Below are 15,845 nucleotides of genomic sequence, written 5' to 3'. Positions count from 1 at the left end.
TCTTTTTCTTTTAAGTAGCTGCATAATATCCCATTGTGTGATATGATATAATTGCTTCAATGGTTTCCCAATTAAAAGACATTTAGGTGGTTTTCAGTGAATGTCTTCTCAGAAATAAGGCTTTAATTAAAAAACCTTATATATATCCTTATATACTGGTGATTTTATTTCTGTAAGATAGATTCTTAAAGATGTATTGATGGGCAATAGATTATGTACATTTTAATAGCTATTTTCAGGTTATTTTCTTAAAATGTATCAATATCTCACCAGTGTGGTATATGAATGGCTTTTTTTCTCACCCACTTTCCACAGTTGAATGTTATTCCGTTCATTTGTTCTTTCCTCTATCTGATGGGTGGGAAATATCTCCTTTTGCCTTTTCCTGATTATGAGAAGGTAGATAACTTTTCAAAGGTTTATTGGTTATTTGCATGTTCTCTTTTGTGGATTTTCTGTTCAGGTTATTTGTTCATTATTTTTTAATTGGATTGTTTGTTTTTTAAAATCAATTTGTAGAATTTTATTAAAGTAGAGATATTAAACCTCTGTTCAGATGTTTTAATCTCAGTTTATTGTCTTTTTGCTTTATTATAAAGTCTTTGGCTTTATAGAAAATTTTATTTCTCACGTACTTGAAAGTGACAATTTTCTCCTTAAAGTCATTGCAGATTAGTGTTTGGTTTAAGAATGCCCCCATAATTTAAACTGTTACATATTCCTCATTTATTTGGTTTTATTTTGTATATTTGGATCTTTACTCTATTTGGAACTTATTTTTATACAGTTTAAATTACAGGAGTCTAACTTTATGGAAACACCATTATGATATATTCCATTTTTAATGACTAAATTGAAATGTCATATGTAGTGCATTCCCTTTGGCTGGATATGTTTCTGTATTCTATTCTGTTCCATCATTTTGTTTATCTCTGTACCAATTCCTTACTGTTCTGATTAGAGTAGCATAATAATATAAACTATAGTATGCCACAATCTTTGTGCTTAAAAAAATTCTGGACAATTGTTATACTTTTATTCTTTTCTGATATAGGAGCTATGCTATATCTCTGAATATTTCCCATCTGATGAACTTGTTAGAAAGAGCATTGATATTTCTGAAAAGAATAGGCATTTGGGAAACTTAAGAGGTCTGCCTATAAATAACAACAAAGACAGATTTTCAGTAGGCATAACATCTCAGGCTGATGCCAATTGAGAAATACCAAGTTGAGACTCCATCCTGAGAGCTGCTCTACGCTTAATCTAAGGAAATTCTGGAGCTAAGCCTAACTACTACGTTTTTGTCAACTTAAGTTATCCACTGTCATGCAAAAGGCCAATCTGGCAATGGAAAACAGGTATTAAAAATATTATGTTTTTAATCTAAGGCATTATAATGGGAATGGAAGAGGGTTACTGATAAAATTGTCTTGATGAAGGCACCCAATCGGCTCTTTCATCACAATGTTTTTCAGACTTGATTGCCCATTGGAATCACCCGCAAGCTTTTTAAACTCCTGATGCCCAGGTGAGAGTCCAGAACAATTAATCGTCATCTCTGGGGGTGGAAACCAAGCCTTAGTGGTTTGTAAAGTTCCCAGATTCCACTGTCTAGCAATGTTAGAGAACCAGTGCTTTAGAAGAGGGTAGGAATCTACTCTGCATGAAAATGCAGAAGAAAACAAGAAAAGAAAATCCTTAGCTGTTGCTAGGCCCCTTGCCAAGCTCTTCTTGTAAAGTTAATTTGTCTTTGGTAGGTGATGGGCAGGATTTGGGGTGACTGGGCTTCTGCCGGAAGAAGTGCAGGATGAATTATATGTGTGTCAGGGTGGGGTGGGGGGGAGGAGTAAGGATACTAACCAAATGAAAGTCGCTTCTGAAATTTTTAGAAAATAAAGTCATATGAGCTGTTTATAGTCCAATCTAATTCTAGCTTCAGTGGTGGGAGGAAGGGATGGAGGAGCCAGTCAGAGTGAATATACACACTGAAAGAAGGGTGGGTAGGTTTGGTGAAATCTCCTAAGAAATATGATTATTCTCAGCCTATATTCCCCATTTCTGGTCAGTGCATTTGAGTCAGGATACAACCATGGGGTACACACGTGCGAGTGACCCAGACAGCAAAAGCCAGTGACCCTTCTCTTCAGTGTAGTCATCTTATAAGTGGCAATGCTAAATCATTCATGACCTCATGTGCTGCTTTTGGCAAGCGGCTCCCTAATTGCTCCTGTTTTTGCATCGATTCTGCGCAGCGTGGAAAAGCGAGTCTCCAACTTGCTTGTGGATTTATTGACCACCGGGTCCCTCCTCAGCTTTCACCTTCCAGGCCTCGCCCACTCTATTTTGGGGGCAGGAGCTGGGACACAGCACCTGTTTCCTCCTCTTCAAGCATGGGCTGGGCATTTTGACGGCTTCGCCTTTCCACCAAGCCAGGTGTCGGTGTTTCTGTATTTTCCAGCTCACCATCCCTCCCCGCCCCCCTACGCATCCCTATTTCCGTGGCTGAGGGCCCGGGGAGAAGAGAAATCCGCCCTCACACACCAGAGCCCCAGCTAGCTACCTGCTCTGGAGAGCACCAGGCGGACCGCGCGGACCCACCTGCCTCCAAAGTTTGGGGCGTGGGGGAGCCGGGACACGTGGCGTGTGGCTATGGCTCAGCCTGGGGGTCCGGAGCAGCCCCGGGAACATGCCGCTGGGGACGGATTCACCGACGTCATCAGGAGCCGAGCTGGTAGGACGTTGCTGCCTTGCTTTTCAGTGTGGGGTCTCGAGCGTTCCGGCTTCTCTCCGCAGAGGCTGTGCCCTGGAAGTTAGTACAGGGTTTTGGAAAGTTGTTGTGGCGCTGAGCGGAGGAGCAGCAGGGGACTGTCACCGCGCCCCCGCGCGCGTGGGGAGGGCGGGGAACCACGCGGGGAACCACGCCGGGCGCTTCCGAGGGAGGAGGGGGAGGAGGGGTGCCGCTCTCCGGGAAAGCAGAAACTCAAGTTTTTCTTTCGGGTCGAGTAGATACGGGTGGGCATTTTTTTTTTTTTTAAGGGAACCACCGGATATCGGTTTTATTATGCGATTGAAACGGGTTTTAAAAATATAAAGGAACGAGCAAACCGACTTAAGAGAAATATTGTCCTACGTAGTCTTTCAGGAGGGAGGGATGGGGAGGTGTAGAGAAGGCGTGCCTGGTCAGGGTGTGGCCAAGTGCAGAGTTAAGAAATCTGAGAAGTTTCACCTTGCTTTGTATCTGTGCTGAAGGAAAATGTCAGAGGGGTGACAGGAAGGCTTGCATGCCTGGAGCGTAACTAGGCGAGTTGAAAACCAGTAAAGAAGAAGGAATGAAAAGTCTAAGGGTTTTTTGCAGCGTTACCACAGTGAACTTTCCCCCATGTGTAAATTTCATTTGTAGAGAATCTTCTAGTGTTTGGTAGCCTGGCCTACATGTGCAAACACTTGTAAACCAGGATAGGTCTTGAAAGCTGTAAATGGAAGCAGCTGTTAAGCTTTGCTAAAGGATGAAGTTTCAGCTGCTTGAATCTGCTCCTCTCACCCTTGGAAATACACCAAATCGTGGACAGCAAAATAAGGGGACCCTTCCAGATATTTTTACAAACATTGCTGGATGCTGAAGAGGACAGAGGTGTAAAGTCACTGTGCAAATGTATTTCTGACGTGAGGTTAAAGAAAATATCACAGTAGAAAACAAAAAAACGAGTAAGAAACACAGGAATTGGGTAAACTACAGATCAGCAGAGTTCAGAAGATGGTAGAGCAGGCTTTCTCTTCACAAGTAGTGTAGGTTGGTAATGATGCCTATAAGGCAAAAATGAATGGTATCTCTGACAATGCCTTGGAGAAATAGTTTTCCCCAATTTAAAAATCACACTTACCTTCTTCTTCTCCTCCCATTAATAACCTAACATGCTTCTCTGATTTTAAAGGGAAGAATGGTAAACTTTCTTAAATGGAATGCCCTTCTCATTGAACTTGTAGGATAATAGAATTGTCTTTAAGTAGTCACCCTAAAATAACAATTTGAAAAAGTACATTGGTTACTTTCATACGTTGCTTTAAAATTGCTATTGTTTATACAGTTTATTAGACAGTAACTTGTAGCTATAATCATCTGAAATGCGCATAAGGATATCTACTATAAACCTGTGAGAGTATTATTTTGGGAGAAGTGTGGTAATTTAAGGAATAATTCTACAAAGAATTCATTGTCAGTGCATGAGAGGAGAAAAAGATCCACAAATTCTCAAAACTAGGGTTGTGTGAATTTATGTATTGTGGAAATGGCTATTTTAAATCCATCTCTAAAGGAAATTCAACCTTTCTGTAACTTTGGATTGCATATCAGATACTACTTTGAGTCACTTTTTAAAATGCAGTTATTTACTTTTTTTTTTTTTTACATTTGTGAAATTAAGCTTTTAGAACTATGAGACATTCAGGTGGGGTGAGTGATAGGTCCAACTGGTTATCTAATTTTCACAGCCTACCTTTATCTTTTTGATAGGTCCTTCTAAGGGTTTAGAGCCCATCCAATAGAATATAATATTTGCTTTGAATATTTTAGTTTCTGTACCTTTATGAAACCAGTGGTTTTGTTTTGTATTATTTTTTAGGTATTGATTTTTTTAAAATTCTGAAGCATAGGGGCAGCTGCTATTAATAAGTGCTTTTTGTAGCCAATTGCTATGCACGGCAAAACATGTGGTGGGATTAACGGTGATGCCAAAAAAAGCAAACGGAAGAACTTGCTACACTGGCAATACCTATGTCTCCCTGCTGCCTCCTCCTTTCTCCCAATTTCTCTCATATATTAGTTTCTAGACCTAGTTAAATGTCAAGGGAAATTTTACAGTGCCTCAAAGGATATAAAAATAAGCTTTACATAAGATGTTTATATTTTTAGCGGCACTATTGGAGATTGTTTCTTACACAGTTAATAAGTAGAACTTCTAAAAATCGAAGACACAAAGATGATTATAATAAACATTTGTAATACATGGTCGTACTTCATTAGATCAGTTTTATACAATGGTCTTGGTTCATCATTTGATGAGAAGTCACAACAACGTGGAACTTTGAGTATCACTTATTTTTTCCTATCACGACTGCGTATTCTTAACTTGTTTCCACCATGAACTTTGACGTGGTTATGGTTTACATACATTACCTCAGTAATCATGAGAAATCCTATGCCTTGGGTGAAAACTGTTACAAAATGAATGGCTAACCCAAACCAGAACTGTCCCCTCTGGTATAAAATTCAGATATCTTAAAGGTAAAATCTCACCATTTAAAAGCATTTCAGTACAGTATTTACAACTGTCGTTTTCTTGTTTGGATACTCAAATATGGGCATTTGATCTCCTATTGATTGGGTACGCTTTCCTGTAATTAGAAACAGCTCAGTGTAACATAAACAGTTCCGTGCTGTTAATTTTTCTAAACCACATGTGAATTTAACTGACTGATTTCTTTTAAGACATTTTTTGCGTGTGTGTGTATGTGTGGTTTGTATTCATTTGGCATCTCCTGGCACATCTTTAGATGCTTTATTGGCATAGAATAATACATGAATAATTGAGTAAAGTGTACCTATGGATTTGTGTCACGAAAGATTTTTTAACCTCTTGAATGCTGAAATAAAATTCAGGCATTGTCTTCAGAATAAAATTAGCTGAGCAGGTTTTGCTTAAAAATATAAAAATTATTTTTGGTTCGATCTTGGAGTCCGCTATAACAAGATATTTCTGGTGATCAATTTTGCATTGATAGAATCCTATTTTATTCCAAATTGCAACTATGGAAGATTGTTACACCAAAATTTTGATAAATTTTTTTTGCTTATTTATAGCGGTTACAAAGAGCCTATGGTAAAGAATAATATATATAAAAGTTAGGCCGAATGACTATTTTAAGACACACTTGGCTTATTTCTTTAGTATTTTAACTATCCTTATTTAAAAAAAAGAATGCAATGTAAGTGAACTTATTTTTTTCAGTTTGAGCTAATGCTCTTAAATTATACCCTATGCCACTAACAGTTAGATATTCTCAGAACAAACCAAGAATCAAATTAGACAAAGATATTGGGGATTTTACAAGGGAAAAAGTAAGAAATCAGAAGACATTTTGAATAACCATTCTTTCAGAACTGCCAATTATTTCAGTTGGAAATATTTTCTTACTAGGCCGTTTAATATCTAAAGAATCACTTTGGTAATGAAGCCTGTACTTATCCATCCCAAGAAAATTATATGCTCTTGTCATGCTGAAGGAGTGGGGTAATTCATTGTGCATGTTTGTAGAAGAACTACTTTGGTGCTTAAAAAAAAACAAAAACTTGAGTGTTAAGATTTTGCTTTGCTTTAATATATAAGGATTCCTATCCACAGAGACCTTGCTAAGGAAATTGTAGGGAATACTCTTCATAGATAACAGCCACTAAAGTATGTTGTACTATAGTGTAAGTTTTCTTCTCTTTTAGGTAATTGCATATGACAGCAGCCCTATTGTAAAAATAGATAGACCTAAGGACTAGAAGAGTGGAAAAACTTCCCTTTTCATTCTGGATTATAGGCAAAGCCATGCAAATTTATGGGAGCTAAAATATGTTTTCATGCAGGTTATTTAACATTATACCAATGTTGTTTTCAAATCTGTGTACTAAATTTTCTCTGCTGTGATAGTGAATTAAATTCTATTCTTTCCTCCAAGGAGGAAAATTGGAAATTTTCCTATTGAGTTAACAAGTACATTTGGCTTGAGACTGAAAACAACTTCTAAGTTTGCACTTAAAGTTTTTCCTGAAGTTGATAGCTCCTTCCAATTTAATAAATTTAGCCAATTTATCTTTACATTCAGTAATTCTGAGCTCTGTGTTCCTCTCTGTAGAAATTCTGTTCTCTATTATAATGAAATTGAAAGTAACCTTAATGAACTCTAATAGTTTTATGAAAATGTAGTTAGTTATTGGGGAAATATCCAGTGATGTAGTGGAGGTGGTTTGCATTGGCTCATGAGATCCAATTGTATGAATCCCTTCCTATCTGCATTTTCAGTGACATCACTGTTGGTCTCTTGAAATTTCTGTGGTGGGGAAAGACTACAGAAACCAGCAAACACTACTCATCAGGGCTTTTTTTTTTGTCCTTTTGAGGGAGCCAGTTATTAAATATTCACTAGTACAACACTAGAACTATGAATGATGAGAGAAATTTAAACTGGAAGACATCCATTATGTTGAGGCCATGTATCAGTTAGGTATGCGTTCCACTGAATGTAACAGAAAACCCAGCTAACTGTGGTCTTAACAAATTTTACATAACAAGATGTCTGGAGGTAGGCTGCTTCTCGTGTTGGCTTGACATCTCAGTCCCAACAGGGCTGGTGTGTCTGATTCTCTTGACCTTTTCTTTCTAATTACAAGTTGACAGCTACTGTTCAGGTACCACTTGAGTCCAGAAGAAAGGAAAAGAAAGCCACCAGTTACATCTCCTCCAGACTCACTCCAGTGGACTGCTGCTTATATCTCATAGCAAACACTGTGTTCCATGGTCATCCTTAGATGCAAATGATGCTAAGATTGTGCATATTGAGCTTTTATAGCCTCTAATGAATTTTGGTAAAGGGGGAGAAGGGTAAAGGAGTAGAAATAGTGTTAGCGTATCCTGTCATAGGAACTGGTTTATTTCGTTTACTTCTTACTGCTGGAGCTTTCGTCATGATAGTGCTTAGAGGGCCATTTAAACCCCCAGGTGTTCCTGTTTATGCAATCATAAATTTAAGTTAGGTTTCAGTTATGAGCTCTCACATCTTTATCTCTTAGAACAGGTGAAGCCCATCATAGGGCATGGTCTTAGATTTAATAGCTGTGAATCTGTCCCTAGTTTAGAGACATTAAGTCACCCTTTCATTTCTGTTCTCCAGTGAAACCTGACCTGATCCCAGGAAACTGGCATGCTATTTTGAGAATGGGCACAATTTCACTCTGACAGATGACAGCAACTGCAGGCATGCCCAAAGACAAGCATAGTATGTACATTGTGATGGTATAGGGCTATATTTCAGTCTTAGAAAGCTGGCTGGAATGACCACTTTTGAACACCTTCCGTACCTGTTCTGTCATTATAGTAACTGAAAACTGGTCCATCTGAAAAACAACTTTTACTGTAAAATGCCCCCATCTGCCGTGTCCCTCCTGCACACGACCCTGCTCCCATTGCCCCTTCTTATAACATCCTTTGAGGTAGTACTGAAGATGAGCTCTCAATGCTGAATTTGTAATATTTAGGGTAGGAGAGTTCTATTACCATCATGTGTCTGTCCCGATCACATGTCAAACCATCACAAAACATGAATGGAAAATGGAGAAAGAAAACATATTTTGTGGTTTGAGTATATATGTCAAATATAGTAACTTTACACAAATGTATTTAATTTAAAGAAGCTCTGACTCAAAAGCAAATTGTAACAAGGATTACATCCATGGTATGAGTTTGCTAAAGATTAAAGGGGAACTGAATTTTAACTAACATATGAAAAGACAGGTAGTAGGTTTGATCTGGTGGGGAAGCCACTGGATGTCTATGGTTATGTGTTCTAAGTTAAAGAATATTGGTTAGGCTCTTCAGAAAACTCATAAGCAGGAATTAACATTTGTGCATGAGATTTGGAAGCAGGAGTAAATCTGATGCTCTTGGCAATAATTTTATATATTGAGCAATGTAACCATGTGGGGAATTTTTTTTAAAAATATGAATGCCTAGTTGTTTGGGGGGGCTTGGACCTGGGTCCTAAGTCTCCTCCTGGAATTCTGACGAGCTCCCAGTTTTGAGAAGCTCTGGCTTTTGTCTTTGGGTTTTTGTTTTCAACTTGCTTTTGGTTTTTAATCATCACAGGCACCTTCCTAGATTGTTTGCTCTGTAGTGACTGTTGAAGTTAGTTTCCTGTTTTTCCTGTGGTGAAAGTACATGAAAGATCAGTGGCAGTTCTCAGTTCACAAGCTCTCAATGATTGATACTCACAAAGGTTGTCTATACCCCTACTCTGGACGCTCTGAAAATACCGTGCAATATCTATTGTGATAGAAATCAAAGAGGACCCATGAGTTAGAAGAAAAGTAGAGAACAACCTGAAAATCAGCAATAGCTGCCTGAACTTACCGGACAGTTACTAGCTTGATTAGTTATTCATACCTAAATGTGAAATAATTTTCAGTTGCATTCTTTCCAACATTCATCTGAGATAACTTACATTGCCCAAATTGGACTTTTGGGTGGGGCCAGGTGGAAGAGGGGTTTTCTTCGACGTAGCTGTCACAAAGTGGTGCATAAAGGGGGAAATTAAGCCCAAGGGTGTGTTCTTTGAGATGTAGTGTCAAAAATGGAGAAAGGATTCCTTAGAGCATGTACCTCTAATTCTTGAGAGCCTCAATGCTCCTTATTATATTGGAGCAATATATAACACTACTTCTTATTATATTTCTTAACTCCGATTTCCTGCTTGAATCTAGAAGGTGTGTTTTTTGGTTTCACCAGCTTTAGAGCTTAAAGCAAAATGTACACACTCTACCTTATTACTATGATGTAGAAGATTTGAAGAGAGAATAAAGCTTTATTGTAAAGGGGACTTGATAAAACTTAGGATTCTGATACATCTAGCAAGTTTTAATGCAGTCAAAGAAAATTGATTTTTGTGCATTGTACCTGTAGTTATCGCTACACCAAAAAAAAAAAAAATGGGGGAATAGCTATTTCTCCTCTTTACCTATTTCTTTCTTTTTTCTTTTTTTCTCCCTCTCTTAACCTTCTCATTTCCTTCTTAAACCTCATTGTCACTCCTTTCAGAACTGAAGTTAATGCTATCAATACTGGAGTACAATTAAATTGATACGAATAGACTCCTTTGGAATGGCTTCCTTCCTTTGCCACAATTTTGTAGCATTAGGCCCATGGGGAAATCTATTCCAAGTTTCATTATGCCAACTTTCAATTCAATTTTCAGTTAAATCTTGTACAAATTTTGGACTGCCTGCTTGTTATTTTACAACATAACTGCTATGTTTAAAAATTTTGGCTCATTTAAAATTAGGTTTGTGAATTGATACAAGGACTATCTGATGTGGTTATTAGAAACATCCAGGACAGACAACAATCATACTTCCTTAGTGCAGTGGTTCACAAACTTGAGTGTGGATCAAAAGTCTCTGGAAGGCTTAAAACACAGATCAAGGTGCCTCTCCCTCAGAGTTTCTGATTATAGAGTGGGACTTGAGAATCTACATTCCTTACAAGTCCCCAAGTGCTACTGATTCTGATGCTCTAAGGACCACACTTTGAGAAACAGTGCTCTATTAGAAAAGTTAGGAAGGAATTAGTGAACCATCACTTGTTGGTAAAAACATGGAGGAATTGGTAGTTCTTTGTTCCAGGAAACAAAGAACAATATAACACTGTTCAGAGCTATTGAAGGTGGACTTGTTCCTAGTACACTAAGTCCCAGTAACATTAATATGAGCTGTCCCTTAATCCCTTCTGGCTTAACCTCTATCTGTACGTTGAAAGAGAAGGCCAAGGCAATTGACATGACTGAGGACGTCTATAGACATGAGTACTTGTTAATGAACTTAATCATAAATTCTATGTATTCTTGTATGTCTTTTACTTTTAAATTACTATTAACTCTGATACAACTAATTTTATGTGAAATGTGTGCATAGTTGATGTCACCAATAAACGTGTGATATACAGATGGCCCATGTTCTTGGTTAAGCTGTTGGTCCATACCAAGTGTTTTCCCTCGCTATTCTGCTTTGCCAGGAGTGCTGCAGAGCCCCTCCATCCACGCCCAAGTCCCCCAAACATACTCTTAACCACTAAAGATAGATAACCACAGAATGTATTTCTAATAAATCCAAAATTCTTCCAAAGAAATGTCACCAGTCAAAAGTATTTTATTTTAATTTTTTCCTACCTACCACAATATGTCAATTTTTTTCCCTTAAATTCTTCATTAAACTGTCTTCTCCTTTTGAGTTTTAATAGAGTTTCCTGGCTTGTACTTCATGGAATTATATGGGCTGTTAATACTTTTTGGTGATCAAATAAGTTTGTGACACATGGGGTAAACAAAGTTAATCAATTTCTTAATGCCTGATTTCTGAGAAATTTTATCGTGCTTAAGTGCATGATAAAGCTTGAAGAGAAGGGTGGAGTTTTCCAAACTTATTTTATCATGGACTTTTTTTTTTTTTTGAGAAGTGTTTTGTGGATTGTTGCTTCATGGAACTCGGGAAATTGAAAGTGTAGATGTGAATGAATTAGAATATATCAACCCATTGATCCATTGGTTTATTCAGCTGCTCAGTGTTTTCTCTAAAGGCTCTGAGGCCTTAGTCCTTGATTAAGAAAAAAAAAACCTTCCCATTTCTAAGAGGGTCGTTCTGATTTTTTTATAGCATATAGTTTTTGTAATGATTATTGACAATGTTCCATTAAAAATTTGACAGAATATAAAGTAAAAATCACAGAAATAACCCTCATCTAAACTGTTAATATTGTGGCTTGTATGTGCATGTATGTACATACTTAAACATATATACATGCACATATGTTTGCAGACACAAGGTATTAATATTATATATGTGCATTTTATATAAATGGGATAAGTTGCCTTTACAGATGACATTTAATTAAGTGTGGTAATACAGACATGTGAGTAAACATAATGTACATACTATTCTGTAATTCTGTAATATTTACAATTATCTTGTACATCAATGTAATACAGACCTATCACTGCATCATTACATTTTCTTTGATAACACTCACTTTAATTGGATGTGGGTGGCATACTAGAATCACGAAGGTGGGATTCAAAAAGGGCTACCCATGCACCCCGAGTCTTTGAAACTACTGTGCAATATATTGTGGGGAGAGTTGGAGGTGAGATCTCACATCCACCCATGAAAAGATGTTTTTTGCAAAATATGTCTTATAAATGTGGTTTCTACCCTGAATTGGTTACATAATTACATGAATCATTTAATTCTTGTTCAAAGTTTCTGCTTCTAAATGACAGACAGACAGGGACTGAATTGATTCCTGGTCAGTCAGAGATCCATACAGAAGGAAATAATTAAATAGATCTAAAAGACCATGCAAAATGAAACTTAGTGGATAAGAGGGAATATATGGCATGTGGCGTGTGGCTCAGAGAGACATAAAATGAAGGTGGAAAAGTCTAAACTCTGCAATACTTTGAACGAAGGTGTTTCACTGGAGCAAGTATTGACTGAAGGCACAGATGCAGTAGTGCATGAAGAGAACTGATGGAGAGGAGCGCTTCATGGAGGCATGGCCCTGTAGCTTGTCAAGTGATTTGAACTGGAGAGTATTTTGATCATTACATATGTTTTAATAAGATAGCAGTGTGAATTTGACAACTGACCTGCAAATGTGAAATTAAAACCAATTATATAAGTAACTGAGATCTTAATCCCGATAGACTAGATTTAGTAAAAGTATTCTATTATGACATTAGCAATTTATTTTAAAATTAAGAAGCAGACTTGGCAATATTTGCCTTGGCCTAAGTCATATATACCATAAAATACATTAAATTACCAGTTAACATATATTAATCACCTAAAAGTCTCTAAATGCATTTTCTGTCAAATTTATGCATGGTGAATTACTGAGGTCATATAACTAGCATAGGTTTGGGAATGGGCTGGTTTTGAATCTCAAATGGAAATCTCTGAAGAAAGTTTCTAAAATGAACCCCATGAGAAAATACATTATTAATGATAGCTAGTCAAATGTGAGAAATGTTTAGTTTTTCATTTCATAGAAATACATGTTTCATAATTGAATAACTATTATATTCTGTAATATATTAAGTCAATTACAGTTTGCTTCAGAATAATGGTCATATTACAGATATTTCTTAAACATTTGGATCAAAATTCCAGATATAAAACTCAATTTACTCATTGAATTAAAACAATGGCTATATCTTTAAAAATACTGATGGACATTTGAACAAATGAGGTTAAAAAGCTATTAAAAATCTGTATCTTAGATGTATTTTAATTAGATAAGGCAGGATATGCTAACACACAGAATGAATCATGCTTTGATTTTGTGTTTTTTTCCCTATCCCTAAGAACAAAATCTTAAGTGGAACTGCCATTTAGTAGTAGCAAATATTTTTCACACAAAATAATGCAATATCTTCAATTCACTCTCTTGTCATTTCCCTATTTTTTCATCCCTTCTAATATTAGCCAATGTTTACATTAAAACCAATGAGGAAATTGTGTCCAAGATGTCTATGGAACTTCTTAGGAAAAGGAACAGAAACTGTCATTTTTAATTAAACCAGATTAGTTTGTGAAAATCATAATTATGGATAGCTATAATTTTCCCAGTGCTTATGTCATATGTAACTAAATTAACACATAAGAGTCCTCTGAAATATTCCCCTAAATGACAGTAAGTTATCTATTTAATGAATTTTTATTCTTGGCAGCATATTAAAATTATAGATTTATTTTCTCTATCAAGGCTATGTTCTTTTTTTTTAAAGAATAAAGATTTTCATTTGTTTCGTTTTCATTTGAACCTCTGGGGTGTACAGTAAGTTGTTGGCTTACATCACATGCTCACACTCCTATATGATTATATCTAAAAGTGAGCATTTATATGTGGAGTAAGCTGATTAAACCCCAGCAACATAAATGAACTAGGGAAGAACTTCAAAGTCTCCCTCCTTATTCTCACCAACTAGCCACAAATAAATGCTCCCTCCCTTAGTTCTCTTGGGGGAAAAAATACCTATTATCTCTTGTCTTTTGTTAGGGAATGTTATTCCCACATTCCTGCTTTCCCATGTTTGCTTTTCCCCATCTTCCTCCTTTCACATGCTTTTTACCCTTTACACCTACACTAAAATACTACTGGACTGTTCTTTGATTCATAGTGGGATTTGATTTAGTAAGAGTTCAGAGGTCATATGTAGAAGAGTAGAATAGCATGATATTAAAGCCAAGGTAACACTGAGGTTTCAGTACATACTGCTTTAAAACAGCAATAACACACCTAGTGAGCATTCACAGTCTGCCTCTTACCAAACTGAGACAAACCTGTTTGCAACATGATGTTGCAGAAGTAATTCTAAACTAGGAATTTGGGGATCTGGTAAGCCTCTGTTCTACTTTGATTCTACTGTTCAATTAAGTAATTTTTTAAAAAATTTATTTATTTTTGGCTGCGTTGGGTCTTTGTTGCTGCACGCAGGCTTCCTCTAGTTGCGGCGAGCCGGGGCTACTCTTCGTTGCGGTGCGCGGGCTTCTCATTGTGGTGACTTCTCTTGTTGTGGAGCACAGGCTCTAGGCGCGCGGGCTTCAGTAGTTGTGTCACGTGGGCTCTAGAGCGCAGACTCAGTAGTTGTGGCACACAGGCTTAGTTGCTCCACGGCATGTGTAATCTTCCCGGACCAGGGCTCGAACCGTGTCCCCTGTATTGGCAGGTGGATTCTTAACCACTGTGCCACCAGGAAAATACTAAGTAATTCTTTTAAAGCCAACATCAGAACCATGCCATTATCAACTCTAAATGAGGTTATGGTGTACCTAAAAATGAAACATAAACTTTGGGAGCCTGGGTGCAATGGATTTGGGCAAAGGGAATGGAAAGAGATAGACAAGATAAGTTGTCGTGTGAGGCTTCTTGAAAAGAGAATGGGCAATGCCAACATGGTAAAGGCACAGCCTACAGCATCAGGTAATAGTGGAAGAGTATGCAGATCAAGTTCTAAAGTTCTGCTTTTTAAAAATTTTTTTTATTTTAAAAGGAGTTCAGGAAAAGATGAAATATTGTCTTGTCGAGGTAATTTAAAGGGCTTGCCTTTTTGGAAACAAGGCAGGAGTCCAGATTAGTATTTCTGAAAGTGAGATTTGTGTTGTAGGGGGAAAGAAACTTGGAAATTTTATATTGTTTGACTTTAAAAAATATTTTTATCTCATTAATAAGGCTTGTAATATATAACTTAAGCACGTATATATTAATTCATATTATACATATTTTGAGGGGGTTACTCAAAAATCTTTTACTACGAAGAGTACATATTTAAAGAAAACAACTACTTTTCATATGATCTTCAGAGTTCTTTCAGGCAGTATAATTTAAAGAAAGGTCAATTATCAGAACTTTTGGTAACTATAGAGTGGAGTCAGAGAAGTATGAATGTATTTCACCTATCATTTTTTATATTCTCATTCTGAGAGGAAAAAAAAGCTCACTATGAAGGGACTGAGGAAATATCATCTGTTTTGTGCAAAATAAACTCTGTGTGGTGGATGCTGTGATGTTGCCCAGGTTCCGCTTCATAGAGTCGGCCTTCCCCAGCCTGACAGAAGTGCTGCTGGTGGACAGCCTTCGGCTGCGAGCCCTTGCAGGGGTTGCCTCAGCTGCAGAGAAGTACCTTGCGTCAGGCCACTTTCTTGGGTTGACCTCATTCAGAAACTGATGTATGACGGAATATAAAGGCCCTTTCATCTCAAACAAACTTCAGACTACTCTGTAGAAGCCATTCTAGCTCTAGAACTTCCTTTAGGGTTGGCAGGAATTGCTGTTGGGCTTGATAGTGTAGTCGATTTCTCTCCAATCCTGATTCTTTGCTCTTCACTCTATAGGCGTTGAACCCAGGGGCACTCCTTAATAAACACCCTGCATTCTCTTTCAGAGTTGGTTTCCCAGTGAACCTGACCAGTGATAATAAAAAAAAAAAAGTAAATAAATTAACCATGTATTCCAGAATGAAGTAATTTTAGGTCT

General features: G+C 37.2%; 1 protein-coding gene across 4 annotated transcripts in view; it reads left to right on the top strand.

Annotated features, from left to right (window-relative positions):
- The first annotated feature begins 2,560 nt into the window (after positions 1-2,560).
- DMD (dystrophin) overlaps positions 2,561-15,845 on the top strand; it is a 2,476,968-nt gene continuing 2,463,683 nt past the window's right edge. For 3 of the 4 annotated variants that reach the window (XM_059910880.1, XM_059910875.1, XM_059910877.1), the window contains exon 1: positions 2,566-2,734. In XM_059910880.1, coding sequence (XP_059766863.1) covers positions 2,653-2,734 — 82 coding nt within the window. In that variant the 5' untranslated portion in view covers positions 2,566-2,652. Of the gene's footprint in view, positions 2,735-15,845 lie in introns of all 4 variants that reach the window. The other variant, XM_059910881.1, reaches the window with a different exon arrangement.

This window comes from Balaenoptera ricei, chromosome X (genome assembly GCF_028023285.1).
Source record: "Balaenoptera ricei isolate mBalRic1 chromosome X, mBalRic1.hap2, whole genome shotgun sequence".
Taxonomy (NCBI): Eukaryota; Metazoa; Chordata; class Mammalia; order Artiodactyla; family Balaenopteridae; genus Balaenoptera; species Balaenoptera ricei.
The sequence above is the reverse complement of the archived record's forward strand: the minus strand, read 5'-3'. Positions and strand labels throughout refer to the sequence as shown.